At 50.1% G+C, this 25,995-nt stretch overlaps 1 protein-coding gene across 10 annotated transcripts in view; it reads right to left on the bottom strand.

The window, feature by feature from the left end:
- Positions 1–25,995, bottom strand: part of SBF1 (SET binding factor 1) — a 2,512,102-nt gene that overhangs the window by 1,375,337 nt on the left and 1,110,770 nt on the right. For all 10 annotated transcript variants that reach the window (XM_069629502.1, XM_069629505.1, XM_069629506.1 and 7 more), the window contains 2 exons: positions 3,822–3,994; positions 3,120–3,193 (listed from right to left, as the gene is read on the bottom strand). In XM_069629502.1, coding sequence (XP_069485603.1) covers positions 3,120–3,193; positions 3,822–3,994 — 247 coding nt within the window. The remainder of the gene's footprint in view (positions 1–3,119; positions 3,194–3,821; positions 3,995–25,995) is intronic.

Raw genomic sequence — 25,995 nt, 5'->3', positions numbered from 1 at the left:
TTAGTTGAACATCCAGGGAGAGAGGTTAGATCCCTGGGGGACACCACAGGTAGAGAAAAAGATGTCGGAGAGGAAGGACCCAAGTTGGACCTGGGAGGGTCGGTCGGAGAGGAAAGAAGTCAGTCACGCCGGAGCCTGGCCAGTGATACCCAGGTTATCACGGAGACGGTTGAGCAGGATGGCATGGTTGACAGTGTCAAAGGCAGAAGAGAGATCAAGCAAGATAAGAACGCAAGGGGTGTTGGAGTCGAGGTTGGAGAGCAGGTTATCACGGATACTCAGGAGAGCAGTTTCCGTGCTTCTGGCAGCTCTGAAGCCAGACTGATGTCATGAAGACAACCAACAGATTCAGTGTGGAGATTGAGCTGGGAGATGGCCGGTTTCTCCAGGAGCTTGCCCAGGAAGGGAGTGATGGAGATTGGGCGATAGTTAGCCGGGCAGGAGGGGTCGACAGAGGGTTTCTTAAGAAGAGGGTGCACAAGAGAGTGCTTCAGGGGGGAAGGGAAGACACCAGTGGCGAAGGAGTGGTTGCAGAAATCCACCAGGGCAGGAGCCAGGGAGTCGATGTGATCCTTGATAGTTTTGGAGCAACAGGGGTGAACCTGTTTCGACGAGACTTCCATAGATCAGACTTGTCTAGAAACCTTGTCTGGAGAGAAAAGGGGAAAGGCAGAGAAGAAGGGGAGAGGGGTGGTTGCAGAAGGGCCAGAGGAAGAGCAGGGAATAGCGGGAGGGGGATAAGAGGAGGAGAGTGAGGACAGGAGGTCCTGAGTTTTTGAGATGAAGTGAGAAGCCAGTGCCGTGCAGAGGGCCTGAGTGCGGCAGGATTGGCAAGTTCCTTGCCGATTTTAAAGAGTTTAGCCGAGTTGTTAGATGCCGCAGAGACGCGGACTTGGATATGAGCTCTCTTCTTGGTGAGGACGGAGAGCCGGTATTGCCTTTGCGGCAGGCCAGTTTGTCAGAGGATGAACTTGAGGCAAGCCATTTCCTCTCTGTAACCCTACACTTGCGTTTTAGGGTGACAAGGTCAGAATCATACAAGGAGTTGCACTTGGCTTTAGGCGGATTCTAGTAACAGGGGCAAGGATATCCAGAGTATCAGATATAGAAGCGTGGAGAGGGCTGTGTCAGGGTGAGAGTCAGCCAGGGGGTGAGAAAGTGGCGGCGAAAGCCTCAACTGACGCACGCTTCATGGGTCAGATGACCGAGAAGGTGGGTGGCAGTGATGGAGGTGGCTTGGCCTGCGAGGTAGGGAGGGTGAGGTGGGAGGATAGGAGAAAGTGGTCACTCCAGGAGAGAGGAGTGGAGCGAGGGACAGAGGGGAAGGTCTGAAGAGATCAGAACATCGAGAGTGTGCCCTGCAGAATGAGTCGGGCCAGAGGGGAGAATGGTGAGTGAGAGAGAGTCACAGAGGTCGCGAAAGAGTTCAGAGGGGGGACAGGAGGCATCCAGGTGGATGTTGAAGTCTCTGAGGCGGAGGATTTGAGTGGTTGAGGCCAGGAGTGAGGAGGAGAGATCAGCCCACTCGGAGAGGAAGGAAGAGACTTGACCAGGTGGCCAATAGATAGTAGCCACAGTAAGGGAATGGCTAGGTGAGAGAGAGAGCCTGCAGACGAGGCATCCAAAAGAGTAGGCCTGCGTAGGAATGACAGAGGCAGGAACCCATTCCGGGAAGACAAGGGCTACGCCCCCTCCAGAGCGGTTGAGCCTCAGCGCGATCATGTAGCCTCGGGTAGGAGCGTGTCAAAGCTGGTGACAGAGCTGGCTGTAAACCATGTCTCAGTGAGACCAAGGACATCGAGGTCAAGTTCTTCAAGAAGTTCTTCAAGAAGGCGGCAGATATCAGAGTAGTGTTTGACAGCGGAGTGGGAGTTAAGAGTGGCAATGTGGAGAAGGTTGCCCTCCTTGAAGGACTTTCGGGGAGGGGTACAGATCAGAGGTACACCCTGCGGAAGTGTAGAAAGCGCCCTAGAGGGGGCAGAGGGGGAAGGCAGCGTAGTGAAGGAAAGGGGGAGGGGACAGCAGGAGAAGAAAGGAAGTTGATGAGGCGCAGAAAGCATCTATCAAAGAGATGAAGGTTGGCCCGAGGGCCTTGGACCAAGACGGTCCGATTAGAGTAGCCATTAATGATGACCTTAGAGGATAGGAAGGAAGCCAGGAGGGCGTCCCAACGAGTACCACCATTAATGGGAGAAGAGGAGAAAGGAGAGAGAACAGAGAACATATGAGGGGTCCATAGATCTGGTGAAGGCACGACAAAGAGGATGTCAGTGAGAGTTTCCTTGGAGGAGGCACTGATGTAAGTGTCTGCGATAGGGAGGCCTGTGTTGGAGACCAGGATGTCTTTTTAAACTTTTTCCTACCAGACTTAGTGAGAAGAGCAGGATAGTCAATAGAAAAACCGTTAGAAAAGATAGGGGAGACAGAGAGCACCATAGAGTAGGTGGGAGAGGAGGGGGTACCCGGGGTAGACAGACAGGCAAGACAGGTTGGACTGATTAAGTTAGTGAGATCACTTGTGAATTGCTTCTATCACATACTGCATTATTGTACTTACCTCTTGCGTTAAGTAATTTGAATGCATTTTATGAACATATGGTGTAATGTATACATGTTGATTGAGTATTGTGCAATAATATCTACTAGTTTCATTTTTCAGTGTGTGTAGAAGGCCTAGAATAAATATTGGTATACATTCCTTTCTAAATTCAACTGTGTATTATATTGTGTGGACTCATTGAGGGCCCCTGACCCCACTCTAACTCTGAGAATAACCTTGAGTGCTTTCAACGTTTAACTTGAATGGGTTATGGCTAACCTCTCAGAGTTCCCTGTTTGGTACAACTAGGGTGGCCTTTTGGGTGTGTGAAAAATGGTAAAAAGAGGTTGCAAGAGGTTTTGTAAAGGTCTCGGGTTCAGTTTCCCCAAACATCTCATCAGCAGCCAGTAAAAGAACAAAGGAAGGCAAGAGCAAATCTCAACAGTCTATCCACCTCACAGAATAATGGATGTTAAACACACTAAGCTACTCATTCTCAACAAAGGGTCAATGAGATGGGTAAGTAAAGGTTATCATATTACAAGTGGATACAGATAAAGAAATTGATGGGTAACAATACCTTCTGGATTGGGGGAAGCCTCTTGCTCTCTCTGTGCACAGCATCAAGGGTTTCTATATGCATCTGGACAATATCTGAAAGTAAAGAAGATGAATGTAGGTAGGGCACATTTAGTGAAGAAAGAGGAATTTGGGTAAAGAGACTGGCGTGATGGCAGGAGCAGCCAATTTACTGTTAGCTGTTGAGTTGTACCACCTACTGAATGTCCTTTAATGCAGATAGAGGGAATCACAAGCACAGCAAATCAAGTTTAGATTGTTGAAATATCACAATGGGTCATGTCGTTTGGGCTTAAATGTGGGATGAGATTGTGCCAAATGTCAGTGACGCCCCTGTAAGCTGTAACAATGGCAATGGAATGAGCCAATGGGCACTAGCCTAATTATCGAATTATCCTTGGAGTGCACAGAAGTGTGATTAAGGTCTGCAATATGTAACTGGATGGCGCATGCACCCTTGACTCATTGGTAACATTTTCCAGAGATCAGGGCATTGTACAATATCTAGCTAGCTTATACAGACATATTTGAAAATAAAAGGCAACCGACATCAGAACTGTGACTGCTGCAAGTCTGCTTGAACCCCTTGCAAGGGGTTAGAATGTAAAGCCTCATTTAAGATCTGGAGATTTAGTAGCGCCTGCATTATGTACAGTGTTGAAAGGAAGTGCACCTATAACTCAAACCCGCACATAGCCCTTACCTGGTATCATGATGTGAAGCCCCTTTAAGTGCTCGTTGGTGACGCCACTCTCTGTACACACTTTATCTACAAAACGGTTAATGATGCGCACCACAGTATTGGCAACATCCGAACTTTCAGCATCTTCAAAGCCACTTTCCGTGTCATAGCTGTCCGCTACACTGCCGGTGATACTGAGAGAGGGAGAGAATGAGAGAACAACTCGTACTCCGGCAAAGCAGCACACACAAAGGGTGGGAAACACTGTGCATTAATGCAGGGGAAACCTATACCCTCAACAAAGTCCCCAAACACTTCTCCAAGAGTTAAATGTAAACCAAAAACAAATTGGGGTGACAAGGATGGACATTTGGCTTCAATATTGCTTTGACAATTTAAGGTGAGGGATAATTTCAAAGTGCACCAATTCATAATACTAATCAATATCTACAAAAAACGTAAGGTCTTGGTTTGACTGGCTTGCAGGAATTTACTCCAAGACTGGTTAAGGTTCATTGACAGTCTGTCTTATCTTCCGGATTTAAAATCAGCTGAATCAAACACAATGTTGATAAGGTAGAGGTTGCCATTTACATAGCAACCACCAAGAGTAGCTCCTTCCTGAAATTCGAGAAAGAGTTAACAGAAGTGATCCTAGAAAAAGTTGAATAGTCTGAGCATCACTCAGGATAAATCGGTCACTTCAGCATCTAATGAAAGGGGGTAAAGAACCACTTGAGATAGTAAACAATGAACTCTCAGCTTAACCTTCATTCCAATTCTGTTGGCTGTCTCCATGACCACCAGTCTGGCTTCAGAGCTGCCAGAAGCACGGAAACTGCTCTCCTAAACATCTGTGAAGATCTGCTCATCAACCTTGACTCTAACATTCCCTCTGTCCTCATCCTCCTCGATCCCTCTTCTGCCTTCGACACAGCCAACCATACCATCCTGCTCACCCGTCTCTGTGAAAACATGGGTATCACTGATCAGGCTCTGGCTTGGCTGACCTCTTTCCTCTCAGATCGACCCTCCCAGGTCCAACTTGGGTCCTTCCTTTCATCTATTCTCCTCTCTACTTGTGGTGTTCCCCAGGGGTCTAACCTCTCGCCCTGGCTTTTCAACCAATACCTGGCAACTCTCACCCACTGCATTGCCATTTTCTGCTCAAATTTCCAGTGCTACGTTGACAACAACTCATTTTCAGGCTGCCCTCTGCCACCTCCTCTCCCTCTCTCATCTCTGATTGCCCAATTGCCATTCAAGATTGGTGTGCCGCCAATGATCTTTGTCTGAATGCCAGCAAGACGGATATCCTCCTCATCGGCACACCTTCACCATCCTTTCCCCTCACTCTTTGGCCGGCCTCCCTTGGCCCTCTTCCTACCCCCACCTGCGATGCTAAGAATCTCTGGGTCATCTTTGACTCCACCCTTTCCTTCTCCGCCCACATCTCTGAGGTCTCTAAAAAGTCACATTTCCGACTGCACTTCCTCAGAGGTACTCTGCCTTTCCTCTCCTTCCCCCAGAAGCTCATGGTATCTCAAGCTCTGGTTCCCTCTAGCTTGGACTATTGTAACAGCCTCTATCTAAATCTACCTGCCTCTACTCTCCGCCCTCTGCAACTAATCCAGAACAGGACTGCAAGACTTGTCCTTGGCCTCAAGCCCTGGGATCATATCTCTCCAGCTCTGAAATCTCTCCACTAGCTCCCAGTGGATGCAAGGATTAAATTCAACACCCTCTCCATTGTCCACAAGTGTCATGATCTCTGCTTCCAAAAGGTCAGGGTTTTCCCAACTCCCTTGGAAGCAGATCCATAACCCAGGTTCCGAGTGCCAACCAGTCCCAATTGGGACCTTTTGGACCCAGTCCTGGCGCCAGTGGCACCAGGCTCATAAATATGCCCAGTCCCAGCGCTGGAAGCGCCGGGCTCATAATGCTTGGGTGGACTTACCTTCAGCAGACCATGCTGCTTACTTGCCTGCCAGTTGAGCCTCTGATCCTCTTCCGTTTGGAACTACTTTTCCTGTTGGGTGGGGCTGGAGCCACTCCCTAGATTCAGAACACTGGAACTCTTCTGGAAGGCAGGAACTCTTTTCTTACCAGGAACTCTTTTCTTACTTAGGCGTGGCTGTGGAAGGAGACACCTAAGCACTACAGGAGGCTATTTAAACCACACCCGGTGGATGAATCTTGCTTTGCGTTATTCTGCAACCTCTGCAGCAGAACGCTCATCGTGTCTTCTGCATCCGGTCCTGGGCCTAAGGAAAAAGGCTTACCATCCTGAATCCAGTCTTCAGCAACACCTATAAAGACAAGAAAGAACAGGTTAGCATTCCGGCATCTGAAAGGCAAAGGCTTACCATCCTGAATCCAGTCTTCAGCAACACCTATAAAGACAAGAAAGAACAGGTTAGCATTCCGGCATCTGAAAGACAAAAGTTTACCAACTCTTTGCACGCTCCGGAGGCCTTCGGCGCTGCATCCCGCATCTGAAAGACAAAACAAGGTGCGTTTAAAGACATTGGGGAACTTTAATACTCACGTGCCATTACTCCTTTCCACATCTAATCCAGTGGGTATTCCGGCACCCTGCAGCCGCTCCGAACTCGTACCTGCAAAATAAAAAGACAGTTAGAGCGCATAGTGAAGCAGGCAACAAGCGCTTACTTACGTGCTTCCAGGCGCTTCTATTCATCACACGGGCTCCATCTTCAACTCACTTCAGCCCGTCATCCGCCATCGCCGGAACCCTGCAAAACAAGAGACATCATTACTAAAGACTTTAAAGACATTTGAATGACTCGAAACTTACCGTTCGTGCAGTAAACGACGGACAGCAGTCCTCTGAAGTCAAGAGGCCTGCGCTACCTATCCAGTGAAGAAACTGGTTACAGCACCCTGCCCCGAGGCAGATGGAGAGCTCGGCATTCACTTACCTAAGGTGAGAGCGTTAACCTTTGGGGGTCTACAGGAGAGGAGAAGAGGAAAGAGATAGGGACACCCCAATAACCCCAGTTCATTAACCCCATATTTTCTATCTGCAGACATCTTACTCTACACGTCAGGCATACAGTGCACAGAGGTCCAGCCCAAAGAGCCAACCGGGTGCTACACATCACCTTTGAAGATACGGTAGTCGCCCAGTCAAGACCGGCGCCTCTGCGAGAATCAGGTGAGCGTTACAACAAGGCTTTCTGGGGCCTGGGTCCAAAATACCTTCAGCTATCCCTCCGCAAATACCTCCCCTCTCAAGCTCTTCGCTCCTCTACCTCCAACTCACTCAGGGTCAGTCGTTTTTCTAAGAAACGAGCTGGGGGTAGATCTCCGTCTTCAGCTGGGGCCTCCCTCTGGAACAGCCTCCCTGCCACTCTAAAACTTGAGGAGAACCATCTCCGGTTTCGGAAGCACCTCAAGACCTTCCTCTTTTCTTCTGCCTTCGCTCCCCTTCTCCCCTGCTCATCTGTTCTCTTGGCACCGTGCACCTGGCCACCCTCTGTCTTTTGGGCCCAGGTTCCTGCTCATCCTGCCACCCTCCCGCACTGCCTCTTGGCCACCCCTTGCATTAGGTTCTGTATCTGTACCCATACAGCTCCCCCTATTTCTTCCTGCACTTATCAGACCTACCCTATCTGCTGCCTTAAACCTAGCACTTGCTGCCTGCATTACCACTGTGTGTTGCCTTTATTATTTATTCATTATCATTTATCTGTTTCTCATCTGCTTCGCACTTTCCACCTCTCCCCCTTCCAGGCACTTTTCCCCTCCCCCCTCTCCCATGCACTTGCACATTCTCAATGTCACTGGGCCTAGTAAGATCGCTGTTTTGTTCTCCCTGTTCGCCTCCCTTGCCTTGTCGCGCACTTGTGTACGAGGGCGATAGAAATAAAAAATCAATCAATCAATGACTGATTGATCCAATAGTTAGAAAGATGTCACTTTTTGAAACTTTCCCTACATAGTCCCAATGGACTCCACCCCTCCCAATTCCTTGGACTCCACCCCTCCCAATTCCTTTTGCTCCGTTTTTAAACCTGTTCTGCCTTTTTGAAGGGAAGTAATGAATTTAGCTTCATTTCACTTGCCTGGACATTTTGCTAATTATTGGCAGGATGACTAGACACCAATTTGAAGTGAATTACAAATCCAGTACAATTGAGATACTACTGTTTTTGAAACCCTGAAACCAATGCTGAAATTATTAAGATGTTGTGAAGGGTTAACATTGTTGTGAAAACCATATCAAAGCATTGATCAACGATTTAATGAAATGTAGTGGGTTAAGAATGCTCAGACATGTAGCTTTTTCTCTAAACAGAAATATATGAATAAATAAACATTCAAAGCAACCCATTAACATTCCTAGCTTTCTGTGCTGGTGGCTAATTTAATTAGCAATTTCAACTTCCTGAAAAATGTAAGATAATTATTGTGCTCCTGGACAATATTGAAATTTAGACTGATTCATCGCACACACTCATCCAACAGACTACATAACTAATTTTTTTTTACTAAATTAGACATCTTTTAGCCCCTTTTTTTATTTGGCATCACCCAAATTTTAGTTGCTTTTCAAGCCATAGCTTCAAAAGCTTCAGAAAGAGTAAATGCCAAATAGCCAAAGGCAATTACACTAATACAATGTTGGTCCCTGGGAAGGTAATTACCAACGGGAAATGACAGGGGTAGGAGGAGCCTAGACAAATGTGTGTTAGAACCAAGAAGTAGGCATAACATGGCTGTTCTGCACACATGGGCTCCTTGTGAGCCAACATGGTAGCCTCCATATTGTTTTACTGGTATAGACAAGTACGAGTCATTATCCTAAACGTAAACCAGAATGGTTGGCCACCTGACCCCTTTGTACCTAAACCCCTCTTGGTATTGGTGGATTGGCTTTAGCTAGCCCATGTGACTAGTTAAGGAGAAACCCAGTTCCCTGCTCTTTCATATCTTGGAATTTTCTGAATAAGCAGGTGTACTGGCTACTGGAGGATTTCCCACTATTGCTGCTTTTTTAAGCAGTCATCTGTACACACCAGCTGGTTGCAATGGTCTGTTTATATCCCTGGTTAGGATCTCCTACTGCTAAAATCCCACCCGGGCTTCCTGCATCCTCCTGATGACTCCACTTACATGTAGAGTGAGGACCCCTGTGCTAGGAGAGTAGCCCAGACATTTTACTGACGCTTCCCGTTGTTTATTGCCAGAGTCTACCGCTTTGCTGCTGGTCACTGCCGGGAACGTTAGTGGGACACTACTAAGTCACCTCATCTGCTCATTGGGCCGTCCTGTGTTTCCCCCATACGTTATCCCCATTCTGGTATTGTTTTCTTCTGGGTTGCAGCCTCCTCAAACCGCAGACACACCAGGGACGCCTTTGTTGGGTACCCTCATCATTGCTGGTATGAGGAGCTCCAATGTTGGAAGTCAATTTGTTCTTTTTGGTCACTGGTTTCTTCATTGGCCCAGGGTACAAGTCTCTGGAAGCTGGATTTCTATAAATCACACGTAAAAAGAAGCCCTGTACTTACCGGGTTGTTCGCGTCTGGAGCAGTCTTTCTCGAAATCAACACCAAGTACATATCACTGGGTTGTCGGATGAGCACTTGTTCTCGAAGCTCACCCTCATGGGTCCAACTGGTCCATGAGTAATGAGTTTTCAGAGGTTACTCTTTCCACATCTCTCATTGGGGTCTTTTTTCTGTACTTCATATCCTTGGGCTTCTGGCTCTTCAACTGACCTTTAGAAGTCTTTATTGTGGTCTTCTCTGGTCCTCTCTGTGGTGGGTGGTCACTGAATTCACACCTGGGGGGCAGAACAGAGACTTCAGTTTCCCCCAAACATGTGGATGGTCTGCTCACTGCGCCCCATTATTTCTTATGAAATATTCTACTTACTTGGAAGTCTGTTAAAGTGACTTTGGGAGTACTAACCTGCCTCTGGACATTTGTCCCGTACCCTTCAATAGTTCAGGAAGCTTTATGCCAAGAACTGGATTTCTAGACCATACCTGTGATTTTGACTGTACTTTGAAAGTCATGCTCTCCACTCTTGCAAATGTGAATTACTTACACTGTCTCTTTTTAATAAAACTTCACTGAATTGAACTTGTAACTGTGTCTAAAGGGTATTTTAATTTTTTCGAGGACTCCAACTGTTTGAGATTGGTTTTCTAGAGTCTAGCAAAACGGCCCAGGCACTTCTGCAAAGCAGACAGCAGATCCCAAGATGAGCAGAGGCCCCCAGGACATGGCACGAGACAGGCAGCAACAAAGTTTGCCTTGATCAAGAGGCTGCGGGCAAGAAATATGGCGGCGAGGGATAGTTGGCTCCAGGAAGGCCCTTATTCATTCTGTAGAGAAATGGCAAATGGAGGGAAGGACTTCAGCCACACGCAGTCAACCGCAGAGTCCTTAGGTCCAGCTCAGGACTGATAATTTCAGCAGAGGCGCCTTGGCATAGGCTGGGCTGTCCACATGATGGTCCCAGTGCCCTTTCAACGGCATCTGGTGGAAGGCTTTTTAAGCAGGGGTCCGGACTGGTTGGTCCCACAAGTCCGAGGGGCAAAGCACCGATGCAGCAAGAGAGGCAGAGCTTCACCAGGATTTCGTTTTAGCACGGCTGGTCATTCTCAGCAGAGTCTTCAGCACATACTTCTCTTCTTTGGAGTCTTGCCACCAGTGGTGGATCCAAGAAACGGTGGCAGGACTGTTCTTATACTAAACTTGTGCTAGGGACTGTCTTCAGCCCCAACAATGGAAAGGATCTGCACCATTCAAACAGGTAAAGAGGGGGTGGGGGGTGCCCAATCATGGAGAGCTACGAACGCAACATCTGCCCAGCAACAGACATCCCCTGGTTGGAATATGGATTTGGAAAACCAGTGCCCTCCCTTATACCTGTCCAGGTCTCTCACTACCAGGAAACCCAAGCTATACCACTGCATAATTGAATAGCTTATATGGCATTTCCTGGACCTAGAAGGCAGGAAGAAGCGCACCGAACAAGACAGCCAAAGGACAGACAGGAAACCACATCTCAGCCATTTCGAATATGTCATACTCAAAATTGCATTGTGCTGTAAAAGAAACATGCATGCAAGTGCACTGGAAGAAATTGGCCTAGAACTTCATCCGCTGCCACAAGCATTACTACAGAATAAGAAAAAGGGATATGTGGTACATCTGCAGAACTTTACTGGGTGGTAATTTGTGCTACAGTGAAAGAATACAATTATCTTACACAGGGAACAAAGTATCCCTGCACTGGTAAGCATATGGGCTGAGCCGTGCCCCCAAAATAAGTGAGTTGAGCACAGGAATTTAAGTTAAGTCTTTAGATGCCTCCAAAAATCAGAAAAGGGTTCGGGCAATAGCAAATAGCTGGGGGTTCCATTGATGCAAGTGGAAGAAATATTGCAGTAAAGAAAAACATTTTAAACACTGTGGCAGTCATTTCTGCCACGCTCATACAACTGATTAGGTGTCTGATATCACCTCGAAAGGCTTGGCGAAGAGACAATGTTTCAGTTTTAGGTAGTTGTAAGCATGTAAACATATGAATCCTATCCCAAACTGCTGCCATTACATTTTAAAATTTTAAACACCTCCACAACTTGAGGATCAAATCGCCCCTTTCATTCCTGCACCTACATCAAGTTTTATTATGGGACATTCCACAAGAATTTAGTTTGCCTGGGGTCCAAAACCAGAGATGCATCATTTTTAATTATATACATTTGAGATTCACTTAACTGATGCACAAATTATGAGAAGATACTGTTAAGAAATATTTCTCTTTAAAAAAAACGTTCCTTCTATATTTCTATGGACCCCCACACTATTTTTGAACCTGTCTTGACTTTTTACAGGGAAGTGAAGCCTTCAGCTTCACTCCCCTGGTCTTTTGTTCATTTTGTAATGGGGAAATTCATCAGTCCATCGGACTATTCGAACTGGGAAACTACATTTCCCTTTTGTCTTTTTACCTTTTAGGTAACTTTTTAACAGTGCACACAGCATCTTCTAATGCAGTGGAGATACTTTTACATCACCATAGCCTTTTACACTTGGGAGTTATGGTTACTTTTATATGTGCCTAAAGACACGCTGGTGGCAGCAAACATATTTGTACCATTTTTGCTTTATTTATAGTGGACAAATTCGTGTTTACCGCGTATGGCTACCAAACTTGTTCTAAAATGTCACGACACGAGATTTGCGCTTGTTCTTTGGCTATATTGTTGTTTGGCTTTCTTCCTGCCTTGCCAGGTCAGTAAATCTCATATAAAGTGTTAGGGAGAAGAAGAGTTGTTATGCTTCATCCCCTCCCCTAGTGAGACCCGACCCAAAGCACTTTTTTCTGGACCTTTTTCTTTAAACCTGAATGAGTGAAGCCTTTTTCCACTCATTCGTGCTTAGGTCTATTTTCTCCATAACTCTTAAAGGCATCTGTATTTTAACTATTGCAGCACACAGCTCCTTAAGGGCAGTGTTGCTGGGGAACCTTAGGATCCTCCTTTGAGATTCTTTTCTTTATCCTAGATTAACTACAGTTCTTAAGGCTCTCTCCAAAAACGTTATGGTCTGAGAGATTGGCATACAGCACCTTATGTGGAGTGCCAAAGGGATACCGAGTATCCCCCCTTCTATCGCCTCCGGTGACTTTTTAGTCACATAGACAATCTCCTAGTTATTGCTGGTGGCAGTGGACGCTACCAACTATTGTGCTATTTTTATACTGCTGCTATGTCCATAGCCTCGGTAGTGCAAAATAGAGGCAACCAAGTACCAACTTGGGGCCTGCCTTTTTTCATTATTAGCATGATGGTTCTTTGTTGGCCCTTCTTCTACCAGTCTGGGAGGGGGAAGCCTTTGCGTGTGTGTTTTGCCTTTGGTGGGAACCCTTGGGTGTCCCCGACTAGGCTCCAGAATGTCTAGGCAGACAGGAAGTGGGGGAGGAGTTTTCCACCCCCATGTCCTTTGTCTGCCAGATTGCCGGAATAGAACCAGCGCCCACTGGGGGTCTGGTTGTCCTGATTGGACAGCTAAACGCGCCTTTCTGTAAATTGTTCAGAGTGATTGCAGAGGAGTGTGCGCTTGAACTGTTTAAAAGGTGAGGCTCCTGGAGTGAAAATCATGTCGATCACTGGAAGCTGAAGTAACCAAAGAAGACGACCAGAGACACCTGCAGACCATTTGCAACACTGAAGCGCTAACTGCTGTCCTGGCCCCGTTTTCTGTGCAACAGAGGAGCACCGAAGAGGACAACTCCTTCCCTTTGGCTGGTGGGAACAACCAGTCCAACAACGAACCTTGATTTGAGACATCTCCTGAGGTACTGTGAGTTTCCAGAGCTGCGGAACCCCAATACCAGGAGAGCTGCGGCCCATTTCGAGTGCATCCTCGTGGAAAGGCTGAATCCGTCCAAATCTTTGCCGAGCCCTCAAGGACACTCCAGAGATCCGATCCATCTAGCTCAGACACCCTCATCAGAGTGCGGGATTGCAGGAAGCAAAGAAGATTGAACAGGCGAATCACATCCATTGTTGTTGCTGCAGAAAAGGAGCCAAAACTGCAGAGGGACTATAGAAGTTGCTGAAAGTTGTGCTAGAGATCTTCCCTTGAGACTGCCGCTGAGAGATCCCATCCATTGTCCTGCCTTCAGTCATCACACCAAGGAATCCGGAAGTCAGATTCAGAGCTGCAACATCGCAGAGCATCCACTACAAACATTTTCTTCTAATCTAAGGTACAGGGGGGGAAGAACAAGTTACTCTCTTACCTGGTAACGTTCTTTCGATGGGATGGTCCGACGACGTTTTCCATATCTATGACATGTAATCACCACAGCTGTGCTGCTTCGGAAAATCGGCGTCGATACTGTCATGATGCCTACCCCCCGGGAGCCAGACCAAGTCCAGCAACCCCGGAAGCAGGCATCAAGTTATCCCAAGCAAGCCCAACAATCCCTGCTAGGGGCTATTTGGGTCGAGTCCTGGCGCCTATGGCGCCAGGCTCATTTGGAGAGTCAGTCCTGGTGCCATAGACGCCAGGCTCATAGATTAAAACTAACCTGATGCAGACCATGCTGCAAACTTACCTGATGCAGACCATGCTGCAAGAGCTCCAAGCCAAAAGAGGCTTGGAAGGGACTACTTTACTTAGGGACTATTTTTTTACTCAGGCGGGGTTGGGGAGGAATACTTACCTGGGACTACTTTGGAGGCTATTTAAACCACGCCCGAAGAGCAGCACACGCTTTGCGTTATTCTGCATCCAGCAGAGTAACGCTCACCGTGCTGCAAGTCTGCATCCAGCCTTCTGCCACGCCCGCCTCGAGTTTGGAGCTCCTAGAAAAAGGGAGAAAGAAGGAGAAAAGGTTAGAACAAGAGCAATACCTTTGATCCTTACCTGAATTCCCGATCCATTGCGCATTCGAGCTGGAAGAAAGAAGTTATTTATGCTTGTCGCCTCGCCTGCTGCAGCGCCGCACTGAACTCACCGGCCTTTGCAGCATCTTCACATTCCACCGCATCCTCCTGCATGTTCCCGCCGCACTCCGGCACCTAAGGAGAAGACAAGAACAGCAAGGTGACCCAAGGGAATACACAGAGGAATATTAGTTACCCCCCGTAGACTTACATGATTTTACCACCGGGGGTACTATTCCTCTTCACAGGTCGGCGCAGCTTCCACTGCATCTTCGCCGAACCCCAGCCCCTAAGGGGAAACAAAAGGACAGCAAGGGGAAACAAAGGGACTAACAAGGGGAACCCTCCTCACCACAATAGACTTACCTGATTTTACAGCCAGAGGTATTATTCCCCCGAGACTTCATACTTTCTCTCAGCGCCTGAATAAGGGAGAAAGCAACAGGTTACATATTGACATTACTTTATCGAACTGTGTTGGAAAATACAAATCCTTATCAGAATACTACCGGTTGCCACGAGGAACTCTTCACTAAGGCCAAGCTGCAACCTGCAAGGAATTGGACAAGAGTGAAAGTCAGGCATTTGAACTCTTACGAACTTCATACTTACGGCGTCTTGCCTGGAATCTCGGAGTCAATATTGTTCTGGAACTCACCAATTCCTTTGAGCCAACGAAGCAACTGGTTATCAATGCGCCCCTGCGCTCAATGCAGGATGGAGAGCTCATCTTTTCAAACCATCAGGTGAGACTATAAGAGGGGACATCAAAGGTAATCAGTGGGGAGAACAGCGGGGGTCGGGGGATTTACGCTCAACTCCACGGGTGGTTAATTCCCTTTCTCCATTTGCAGAAGAATGTTCCTATGGGCCAAGCAAATCAAGTTAGGTGGGCCAGTCCAGTCTGTCATCTCGGCCCTACGCGTCACATTAGTGAGACCGCAGCTGTCCAGTTCAGATGGACGCCTCTGTGGGAGCCAGGTGAGCGTAACAGATACGCCGCCCTCGAGGACCTCCTCCGACGGCCGACGTCACTGGATGCTATAAGCAGGACACACGACGCCCGTAGCCTCAGTTGTAGTTTTTTCCCCCAGAACGTGTGGCACTAGTCTTCTGCCAGTCTGACACACAAAGCCTTGCGGAAACGTAAACTGCAATCGCATAAGAAATTCTGTAGCGGGGAAGGCAGGGAGGGAGCGATATGGAATACGATGTCGGACCATCCCATCGAAAGAACGTTACCAGGTAAGAGAGTAACTTGTTCTTCGAGGGGATTGGGTCCTCCGACGTATTCCATATCTATGACAGACTCCCAAAGAAGTACCCATGCCAGGAGGTGGGAAAAGAATTCGGAAAACAGCAATTTAGAATGCCCAATCAAATTGTGGAGTAAAGGACCGCCTTGCCAAAGGCCAGATCCAGCCCACGGATGGAATCGAGGGATTAGTGACGTACAAAAGTATGTACCGAAGCCCAGGTGGCTGCATCACAGATGTTACGAATAGGAACATCCCTCTGTAGGGCACTAGAGGCAGCCATAACCCTGGTAGAATGGGCCCGCAAGCCAACCGGTGGGTCCTTACCCACCAAGCGGTAACACTCAGCCAAAATAATCCAGCGAGACAAAGTCTGTTTCGTCACAGCCTGTCCCAAACGCTTTCTAGCGTAACCAATGAACAGTTGATCGTCCACTCAGACACGGGACATGCGTGAAATATAAAAGCTTAACGCTCTCCTAGGATCAAGCGTATGGAGCCTCTCCTCTTCCTTACCAGGATGTGGAGGAGGATAGAACGCCGGAAGAACAACCTTCTGGCCTAAATGAAATTGGGACACCACCTTCGGAAGAAAGGAAGGACGAACTCTAAGGACAACCCTGTCCTTATGAAACACAGTGAAGGGTGGCTTAACTGAAAGTGCCTGTAACTCACTCACTCTGCGAGCGGAAGGGACCGCAACCAAAAATACAGTTTTAAGAGTTAACAGTCTCAAACGGCATGAATGCAAAGGCTCAAACGGAGCACCCATCAGAAACTTTTGCATCTCTTAAAGTTCCCTTTCTGCCTCCTGTAGATCAGCCAGGATTCCTCCCTGCAGGCTTTTAGATTTTGCTATAGTGACGCCCCGCATTACCACCTTAAAGGCTTCCCATTGCGTGCCCGCTGAATCCACACTACCCTTATTCACCTCAAAGTAGTTTGTGATCTCTTCCTTAAAATGGGGGTCCTTCAGCGCCTCTGCCCGGAGACGCCATGTTGGGATTTGCGCTCTTGAGGGGCAGTATTGACAGCCAATAACCAGGGGCGAGTGGTCCGACAGGACCCTTGCCTTATATTCTGCCTGCACCGTCTCTATCAGTATTTCTGACGTAGAAAAGACATAGTCCAGCCTCGGATGTAACTATTGCGGGGCAGAATAGTGTGAGTACTGCCTTTCTTGGGGGTGTATCTTTCTCCACACATCTGCCGGACCAAAGTCGTCTAGCAACGTCTGCAATGCTTTTGCTGCTGGGGCAGGTCTATCAAATTTCTGATCTGATCGATCCACACCAGGGTTCAGTACACAGTTGAAATCCCCACCCCAGATCACTGCACTCCCCACACACATGCTAAGGTTAGTACTCAGGGATCTAAGGTATGTTGCCGTGTTCTGATTGGGGGCGTAGGTGTTCACGATACATATCTCCCGGTTTTCCACAAGTCCCCTCAACATGACCATTCTCCCATCTGCTTCCACAGTTTCTTGCAACAAGTGAAATGGGGCATGCGTCACCACCCAAATGAGCACTCCTCTAGCATAAGCAGACTATGTCGAGCCCGCCACAACCCCTTTCCATTTCTTCCGCACTGTTCCCAGCTTTTCCCATGTCAAGTGAGTTTCCTGCAGCAGCGCAATGTCTATCTTTTGCCTGCGCAGATACAACATAACCTTGTTCCTTTTTAGATAACTATTGAGGCCCCTGACATTCCATGTGATTATTTTAAGGTCCCCCATGGCTCGTTAAATCTCCCATTCCCCACTAGCAGTGCAGACCTGTTCCTTTTCACATTCCTGTCTATATAGGCTCATAGCCCAGTTCAAACTTACCTTAACTACACACACACCCCAAACACCCTTCCCTCCCTCCCTCCCGCCACCCTTCCCTTCCCTTCCCCAACTTCACTCCCCCAAACAATTGCCCAGCTCCATCCCTGGATCTCAGGCACCCCCGCATCTAGCACTTTCTGGCGATAGTCTGTACTCGAAGCTCAGCAGGGTGAGGTAGCCCTAATGGCTATCCCGCTACTTCTACTACTATCTGGGGGGTAAGGTGCCTGTGTTCTGCCGCTCCTGTTTACCGCAATCCAACCACATGCTATTATCCCCTTAGTCTATGTAATCAGAGCTCTATATTTCAGTCCAATGCCACTCAGTAAAATCTAGGATGTCCAAACCTGGCTGCCGCGCCACCCAACTTTTCTCATCTATTAAAGTTTCTGCCAAGCATTTGCCGGGATACCTCACAGCGTGACCTACTAGTCCCCATGAATTGCCGCAGTCACTTATCTTGATCTCCTTGGGCTCGTTGAGCATCCTGTTCCGGGCAGCCCTGTAGGTCTAGCCAAGCGGCGGCCTCCTCTGGGGTGTCAAAGAAAAACATTCAACTCTTATGTAGCACATTCAATCTCGGGGGATACAGAAGCATATATCTGATGCCAGCCGCGCACAGCTGTCTCTTCACCGCTACATAGCTGTATCTCTGTCTCTGGACCTGCATTGTATAGTCTGGATAAGCTGTGATGGTGGCTGAGGCTCTGTCTATTGTGCCTCCTTTTCTGAAGTACACTAAGATCTTTTCACAATCTCTATAATTCAGAATCTTGGCAATTATTGCACAGGGAGGTGCTCCGGGTTTCGGTTTTCTCGTGAGGGCTCTATCTGCACGCTCCACTGTAAATCCTTGTGAAAGTTTGTCAGCTCCTATTTCTTCCAGGATCATGTTTTCCACATAGTCCGTGGGGTCTTGGCCTTCTTCTCCTTCAGGCAGACCAACCACTCGAATGTTGTTCCTTCTCGCTCTCCCTTCCGCCTCCTCCGCACGGTTCTCCAGGTTGGCCACTTGCTGTTTTAGTATGTGGACTTCTTTTGCATCGTCAGTGCTGGTGGTCGTGTTGGTTTTAACAGCACTTTCCAGGCTGCTTGTTCTGTCTGCCAACGCCCTGACATCTTGTCGTAACAAATTGACATCTATCCCAACCGCGTCGATCTTAGCCTCTAAGGAGGTCCTTAAGTCCGCATTGACGACCCCCAGGAGTCCTTTAGTTTTATTATAGCTGCCAAAATCTGATGGTGGTCAGTCCCAGGTAGGCTCCCCGTGGGCCCACTTGCACCCACCAGCGCCGATACGGCTGGAGACTGCTGCGTCTTGGCAAACGCCTCCATCGTGGGGTGTTTGGTCTTACTTTTGACCACTCTCCCAGTCATATTGCGGCCCACGGCAATTATCCCTTCACGCCTCGATCGTGGCACAGCAAGCTCACCACTCTTTCACCTTGATGTATGCAGGTTACTCTGGTTTGCGGCTATTATTACGGGGTGCTTTCTTAGATTCCTGTGCGCCGAGCGATCTCCTCGTGTGGGTTAAGTCCTCCCACGTACCGGTTAGCCAATCTGCTTCTCGATGCAATTTCAATCTGTCTGCCCTCCAGATTCCGCTCCTGGAGCCCAGCCCCTATGTTTTGCGGGTTGTTTGCCTTTCCTGAGTGCCGCTGGCCTCGTGTGGCGCTCCAGTCACACCATCGCGCACCTGCCGGTCAAAGAAGTTCTACTCCTTTCCTACGTCTTCCCCAATATTGCTCAGTACCCTCAGCAGCACAGTCCACCCATCTCAGGTGCTCCACTGGGCTCCCCACACGTCTAGAGGCTGCCCCAGTTACTGTTGGACCCCAGGCTCTGGGTCTCCCCTGTAATTGCCCAAGGGATAGCTTCCCTCTGTAGCCAGAAGTGTTATGTTCGTAGCTTCTTTCCTGGCTTATCTGCCGTGAGAGGGGACATTTCATGGGCAGCACTGGTCTCGCACCATAATCTTTCCGTACATTTCAACGTTATCAACCAGCCTCCATGCCCACTTCCACAGGCGCTGGTATTATTGCTTCCTTCAGCCGCGCTTCTTTATTAGGCAAGGATGGTGGCCCCTCCCCACCATCCGTCGCACTGTCGAGACCAAGGAAATGTCTCACAGGGGGCTCCTTCCCTGTGCTTGCCATGGAGCCCAGATCTCGTTTGGGCTCAACAGTCTCATCACCGCGATTCGGGCGCCTTCGTGCATCTACTCAGGCCCTCATTAGCTGGGCCTCCGCCTCTCCGCTAGCGCTCGGCAGCTGATTGCTGGTAGGGCGTCACACTGCACCTCCTCTCTTGTCCCACGGCACCGGCGCATGCACTGCGTCCGACCTCGTGCATCCCAGGGGCCTCCCTCTCGATGTCTCACGTCGTGGGGGGGGCAGAGGGGGCCTACTCACACAGCATCGCAGTCACCGTTCACGTGACTCGCTTTGTCAGCCCTCCGGGCTGCGCGGCCTCTCTCCAAGTCGCTGCTTTCCTTACGAGCAGCGTGAATGCAATCTCGTATCCGGCTACAATGTTTCTTCATGAGCCGCTCGTTCTGTCATTCCAGTGTTCGCGCCGGCCCCTCATTGTTGTCCGCCATCTTGGATACTCAATAACAAAGTCACCAAACGTCCCAATGTCAGTTTCTTCCTTATTGCTCACGCCATCTTCTCAATATTGGTAGCTGAGGCAGGGCATCCCATTCATGGACCAGTGTCTTCATTGTTGAAGCTGGGGGATAATTTCTAGCATGCGTAAACACGGATCAATAACGGATCGTCGGAGCAGTTCCCAGCAGGCACGTTCTACTACATGGCCAGTTTGCCACGCCCCCACCCATCAGAAACTTGATAACAAGGTTCAAATCCCAACCGGGCACCTGGAAAGTTGATGGAGGGAGCACATTAGTGAGCCCTTTCAGAAACTGAGAAATTAAAGGAATTTTAAAATAGGAACACTTCAGACGAGCGCTTAAATATGGACAGCGCCGCCAGGTTACCTTTAACGGTACCCACTTGCAAGCCCCTGTGGGCCAAAGAGAGCAAAAAAGACAGAACCATGGGAATGTCACGTGCAAAAGGATCCACATTCTTAACCCTGCACCAGTCGCAGAACTTGCGCCAACGCCAACAGTAAAGGGACTTTGTTGCTGGCCGTCTGGCCGAGAGCAACACCTCCATCATGTCTTCAGGGAGGTCCCAATCCTTATACCTCAACCTTTCAGAAACCAAGTGTGAAGGTTGAGGGATCTGACCTCTGGATGGAGAACCTGACCCGCCCTCCCGTGAGAGCAGATCGTCTCGGTAGGGAAGACGACATGGAGGGCAGATGGACAAGTCGAGAAAGTCTGGGTACCACGACCTCCGAGCCCACGCCGAAGCAATGAGGATCATCCGGGAACCGAACCTCTGTACTTGCGGGATGACGGGGACTGGAGGAAACGCGTACAGCAGTGGGAATGACCACTCCTCCACAAACGCGTCTCCCAAGGCTCCTTTTGGAGGAAATTCCTGCAAGCAGAACCTCTCGCACTTCCGGTTGACACTGGAGGCGAAGAGATCCACGTGAGGGGTCCCCCAAAGGGCGAAGATCTCCAGGAGAATCTCCTGAGCCAACTCCCACTCGTGAGAGATCGCGCTCTGCCTGCTCAGAGCGTCTGCCGTCTCGTTTTCGTCTCCGGCCAGATGAACTGCCGAGATCGAAACTTCCTGCTGCATTGCCCAGAACCAGAGCTGCATCGCCTCCCTGCGCAGAGGAAGTGACCCTGCCCCCCCCCCCCCCTTTTGTTGAGATAGTGCATGGCCACTGTGTTGTCCGTCAGGATAAGGACATTCTTCCCTCGCACAGTCGGCAGAAAAGCCTTCAGGGCTAGCCTGACGGCCCTCAGCTCCAACAGATTGATATGGAGTCTGGACTCCGACGGAGACCAACGACCACTGACTGTCAACTCGTTGGCATGAGCCCCCCATTCGTGAGGGATACGTCCGTCCCGATCGTCACCTCAGGCCAGGGTAGCCAAAACGGAGCCCCCTTCATCAGATTGTCTTCGACGGCCCACCACAGAAGGTCCTGGGCAACTGAGGACAGCACCTGAACAGGGTCCGACATCCTGCCCGAGGACTGAGACCACTGGAGCTTGAGTGCCCATTGCAAAGATCTCATCCACAACCTGGCCTCTGGCACCAGAAGAATGCAGAATGCCATGAGGCCGATCAATCTCAAGAACTCGAACGCGGGGAGACTCTGGGCAAGCTGAAACTTGTGCACCATCTGCTGAATGTGATGAGCTCTCACCTGGGGAGGAAAACACTGCCCCAGGGACGTGTCGAGCACTGCTCCGATGTCCTGGAGCCTCTGAGTTGGTGTCAAATGGGACTTCTTTAAGTTGAGGGAGAAGCCCAGCTTGTGGTGGGAGTGGCAGGTGACTGACAGATTATCCAGGACTTGCTCGGGAGAGCGCGCCCTGATCAACCAATCGTCCAGGTAGGGGTAGATGTGAATCCCCCCCTTTCCTGAGGTGCGCTGTCACCAGCACCACTACCATGAGCTTGGTTAAGACCCTCGGGCGGAGGTCATTCAGAACGGCAGGACCCGAAACTGAAAGTGCGATTCGCCAACCGCGAACCTCAGGTACTTCTTGTGCTTTGGATGGATCGGGCCATGAAAATAAGCATCCTTGAGGTTGAGAGACACCAACCAGTCCTGAAGTTGAAGGGCCTGGAGGACTTGAGAGTAAACATCTTGAACTTGTCCTTCCTGAGGAGTTTGTTCAAACTACGCAAATCCCTGATGGTTCTCAATCCCCGGTCTTTCTTGGAAATCAAACAAATAAGGGGAATACCATCCATTGTTTCTCTCCGCTATGGCGCCTTTCTCCAGCAAGGATTGAATTTCCTGTGCAAGGAGCGGATCCGGACTCTTCAAAGATTCCCCGGAGGATTGTCTTGAGGCCTATGCCGGAAAGGAAGACAGTAGCCGTGGGTTATGATCTCCAGAACCCACACATCTTAAGAAATGGCACGCCACTCTACAAGATGCTGCGCCAGCCTTCCCCAACCGGCGAACCATGGGACATGGCCTCATGACTGAGCTGAAGCAGCTGCGGCGTTGCCTGAGGGCAAAGAGCCAACAGCCTGAGCGGCTGTCATGATGCCTACCTCCAAGGAGCCAGGTCCGACCCAGCAACCCCAGAGGCAGGCATCATTTCCCCCCAGGGAAGTGCCAGCAGGCCCAAGCTGGGGCCCTTTGGACACAGTCCTGGTGCCTTAGGCGCCAGGCTCATGTTGGACCCCTGTCCTGGCGCCTTAGGCGCCAGGCTCATAAAGCTAGACATGTGTTCAAGTGTTTTAAGGTGCACTTACCTGATGCAGACCATGCTGCTACATCCAGGCCCTCTTGAGGCCTGAATGGAACTACTTTACCTGTGGACCTACTTTCCCCTGGGTGTGGTCGGGGAAGGATACATACCTGATCGGTGGAAGGATACATAACTGGAACTTCTTCCAAAGCTATTTAAACCACGCCCGATCAGCAACTCACGCTTCGCGTTGTTCTGCTCCTCGCAGCTGGACGCTCACCGTGTCAGCTCCTGCATTTGGACTTCAGCCACGCCTGTCAGCATCCTGGGTCACCTGCTAAGAGAGAATTGGAGAGAAAGAAGACCTTACCTGCTAAAGCTGCATCACAGAGACTTCACACCGACGATCCTGAAAGGGAAGACATTTTAAAAGCATTTTGCTTCGATCGCTGCAGCGCTGCATTTCACTCACCTTTCCTGGGCACCTCCATCTTCAGCAGCGATCATCCGGATCCGCAGACAACTTCCCAGAGCCTAGAGAGAAAAAGACAAGAACACAAGGTGAGAGAAGGAAGGGAATAGGAAAAGCTCAGTTTCCTTCTAAGACTTACCTGTTGGGTCATTCCCATTTCATTTCGGGTCCTGCCGCTTCCTGGCATTCCGGACCCCGGCACCTATGGGGAAAAAAGACAAAGACATTGAATGAGCGAATGCAAAGACATTACCCGAACGCTCATCCAGAACTTACCTGTCATTTACTGGAACTGCACGTTTCACTTCGGGTCGGCGCCATATCTCCGGCATTCCGAACCCCGGCCCCTAAGGGGAAAGGAACAAGTTACTTACCTGTAACTGTTGTTCTCCAGCATGGGTCTGGCATGGATTCACATGCTCAGGAATATTCCCCGTCGTCAGGCTGGGAATCCTCGGTAAAGAAAAAACCAGTATCAGTTTCGTTTCTGATCTGTCTTTCGTAGTAATAACCAATCACTGGTCTCTGCGTCATAATGACCACAGCCAATGACTGCCCTCTACCTAAGCACCGCCTCTGGCAGCCATCTTCAGATTTGGAAGCACGTGAAGTGGCAGTATGACCAAGTGAAGAGCCGCAGAGGGGTAAGCGGGAGGGTACGCATGTGAATCCATGCCAGACCCATGCTGGAGAACAACAGTTACAGGTAAGTAACTTGTTCCTTCTCCAGCATGGGGTCTGGCATGGATTCACATGCTCATGAATAAAGAATACATAGCAGTACACACTTGCACAACCACGGGAGTTGGCAAAGGCTCAACATTAAGCATTACATCAAACTCAACATTAAGCATCTTACCTCCTCACCAGGCTCACCTCAGGCGAACAGGTTGCGCAGCACTGCTTGGCCGACCATGGAATCCCGATCGACGCAGTAGAATTTCGTGAAGGTGTGCGTCGACCTCCACGTAGCAGCCCTGCATATGTCCAGCAGGGGCACACCAGAAAGGAACGCCGTGGTAGCTGCGATCGCTCTGGTGGAATGGGCTCTCGGATGGCCAGGCAGCGGTCGGTTTGCCAACCGATGACGGTACATGATACAGCCGGAGAGCCATCTGGAAATGGAAGCCTTCGAGAGAGCCTTCCCCTGATTGACAGGTCCAAAGTTCACAAAGAGTTGTGACGTCTTCCGAAAACACTTCGTGCGGTCCACGTAGAACTTCAGCGCTCTAGCCACATCCAGCGAGTGCAAAGTCCTCTCAGCCGGCGACGAAGGCGACGGGAAGAACACAGGCAACACCAAGGGTTCGTTGAGATGGAAGTCCGACGGTACCTTGGGCATGAAGGAGGGGTGCGTCCTGAGCACTACCCTCGTGTCGTGAAAAGTCAAGTACGGGGCCTTGCAGGAAAGGGCCTGGATCTCTCCCACCCGTCGTGCGGAGGTGATGGCCACAAGAAACGCTGTTTTCCACGACACAAACTTCAACGGGGCCGAGTGCAGAGGCTCGAACGGAGGTCCCATGAGCTTGGTCAGCACCACGTTGAGCTCCCACGCCGGGGCCGGCGCCTTCACAGGCGGGAACGATCTGAACAGTCCCTTCATGAACTCTTTCACCAGACGATGAGACCACAGGGACGTCCGGCCCGTGGTTCTGGTGTATCGGGAGATCGCAGCAAGATGAATCTTGATGGACGCGTGTGCCAGTCCAGCTTTGGCCAGCGTCAGCAGGTACGGCAGTACCTGGGGAGCCGTAATCCGTAGAGGGTTAATCTTCTGTGCGTGGCACCAGACAAAGAACCTCTTCCATTTGTGTCCGTAGCATTTAAGAGTCGAGGACGCCCTGGCCTTTGCAAGAACCTCTCTGCAGTCGGCCGGTATGTCGTATCCTCCAAACTCTAGCGCTGCAGGAGCCAGGCCTGCAAGTTCAGCGATTTCGGGTCGTGGTGGAGGATGGCGCCTCCTTCCCTGGAGAGTAGATCCGCGTCCACCGGCAGCTTGATTGGCGGGGACGCTGACAAGTCCAGAAGGTCCGGGAACCATATCTGCCTCGGCCACGCAGGTGCGACGAGGATCATCCTGCACCGTGACCTCTTGAGCTGGTTGACGAGCCGGATTAGCAGTGGCAAAGGAGGGAACGCGTAGAGGAACAGGCCCTCCCAGGGGAACGAGAAAGCATCGCCCATGCTCCTCGCCTGGGGAAACCTGCTGGCGAACCTCCGGCACTTGGAGTTCGTCGCTGTCGCCAACAGGTCGATCTGGGGTGTGCCCCACCGTCAGAAGAGGCGATCCACTAGATCCTGCCGTAGTTCCCACTCGTGGCACGAGCGCAGCTCCCTGCTGAGTGAGTCGGCGATGGTGTTTTTTATCCCTGCCAGATGAAACGGCACCAGAAACATCCTTTGGGCGACTGCCCAATGCCACAGGTCCTGCGCCTCCTTGGACAGTGCTGGGGACCTGGTTCCGCCCTGTTTCCTGATGTAAAACATGGTGGTGGTGTTGTCGGTGAAGATCCTCACCACCTTGCCCTTGAGGGACGGAAGGAAGGACCTGAGGGCCCAGAACACTGCACGGAGCTCCAGGACGTTGATATGGAGGGACTTCTCCGTCGGGAGCCAGAGGCCTCTCGCGTGTAGATTCTCGGTGTGTGCTCCCCACCCTTCCAGGGAGGCATCCGTGGTCACTGTCTCCTGGTGGTCTGGGGTCTGGAAGTCCATGCCCGCCGTCAGATGCGCGCGGGTGCCCCACCACCGGACCGCTCGGCGGAAACTCTCGTCGAGTGTGATCCTCTCCTCGAAGCCGCCCGTCGTTTGGATCCAGCGCGCGTCCAGGAACTCCTGCAACGGGCGCATCCGGAGCCTGCACATGGGAATGAGGTAGATGCAAGAGGACATCATTCC

Source organism: Ambystoma mexicanum, chromosome 12 (genome assembly GCF_040938575.1).
Source record: "Ambystoma mexicanum isolate Mex_15411 chromosome 12, UKY_AmexF1_1, whole genome shotgun sequence".
NCBI lineage: Eukaryota > Metazoa > Chordata > Amphibia > Caudata > Ambystomatidae > Ambystoma > Ambystoma mexicanum.
Note: the sequence above shows the minus strand (reverse complement) of the source record. Positions and strands in the feature narration are given on the sequence as shown.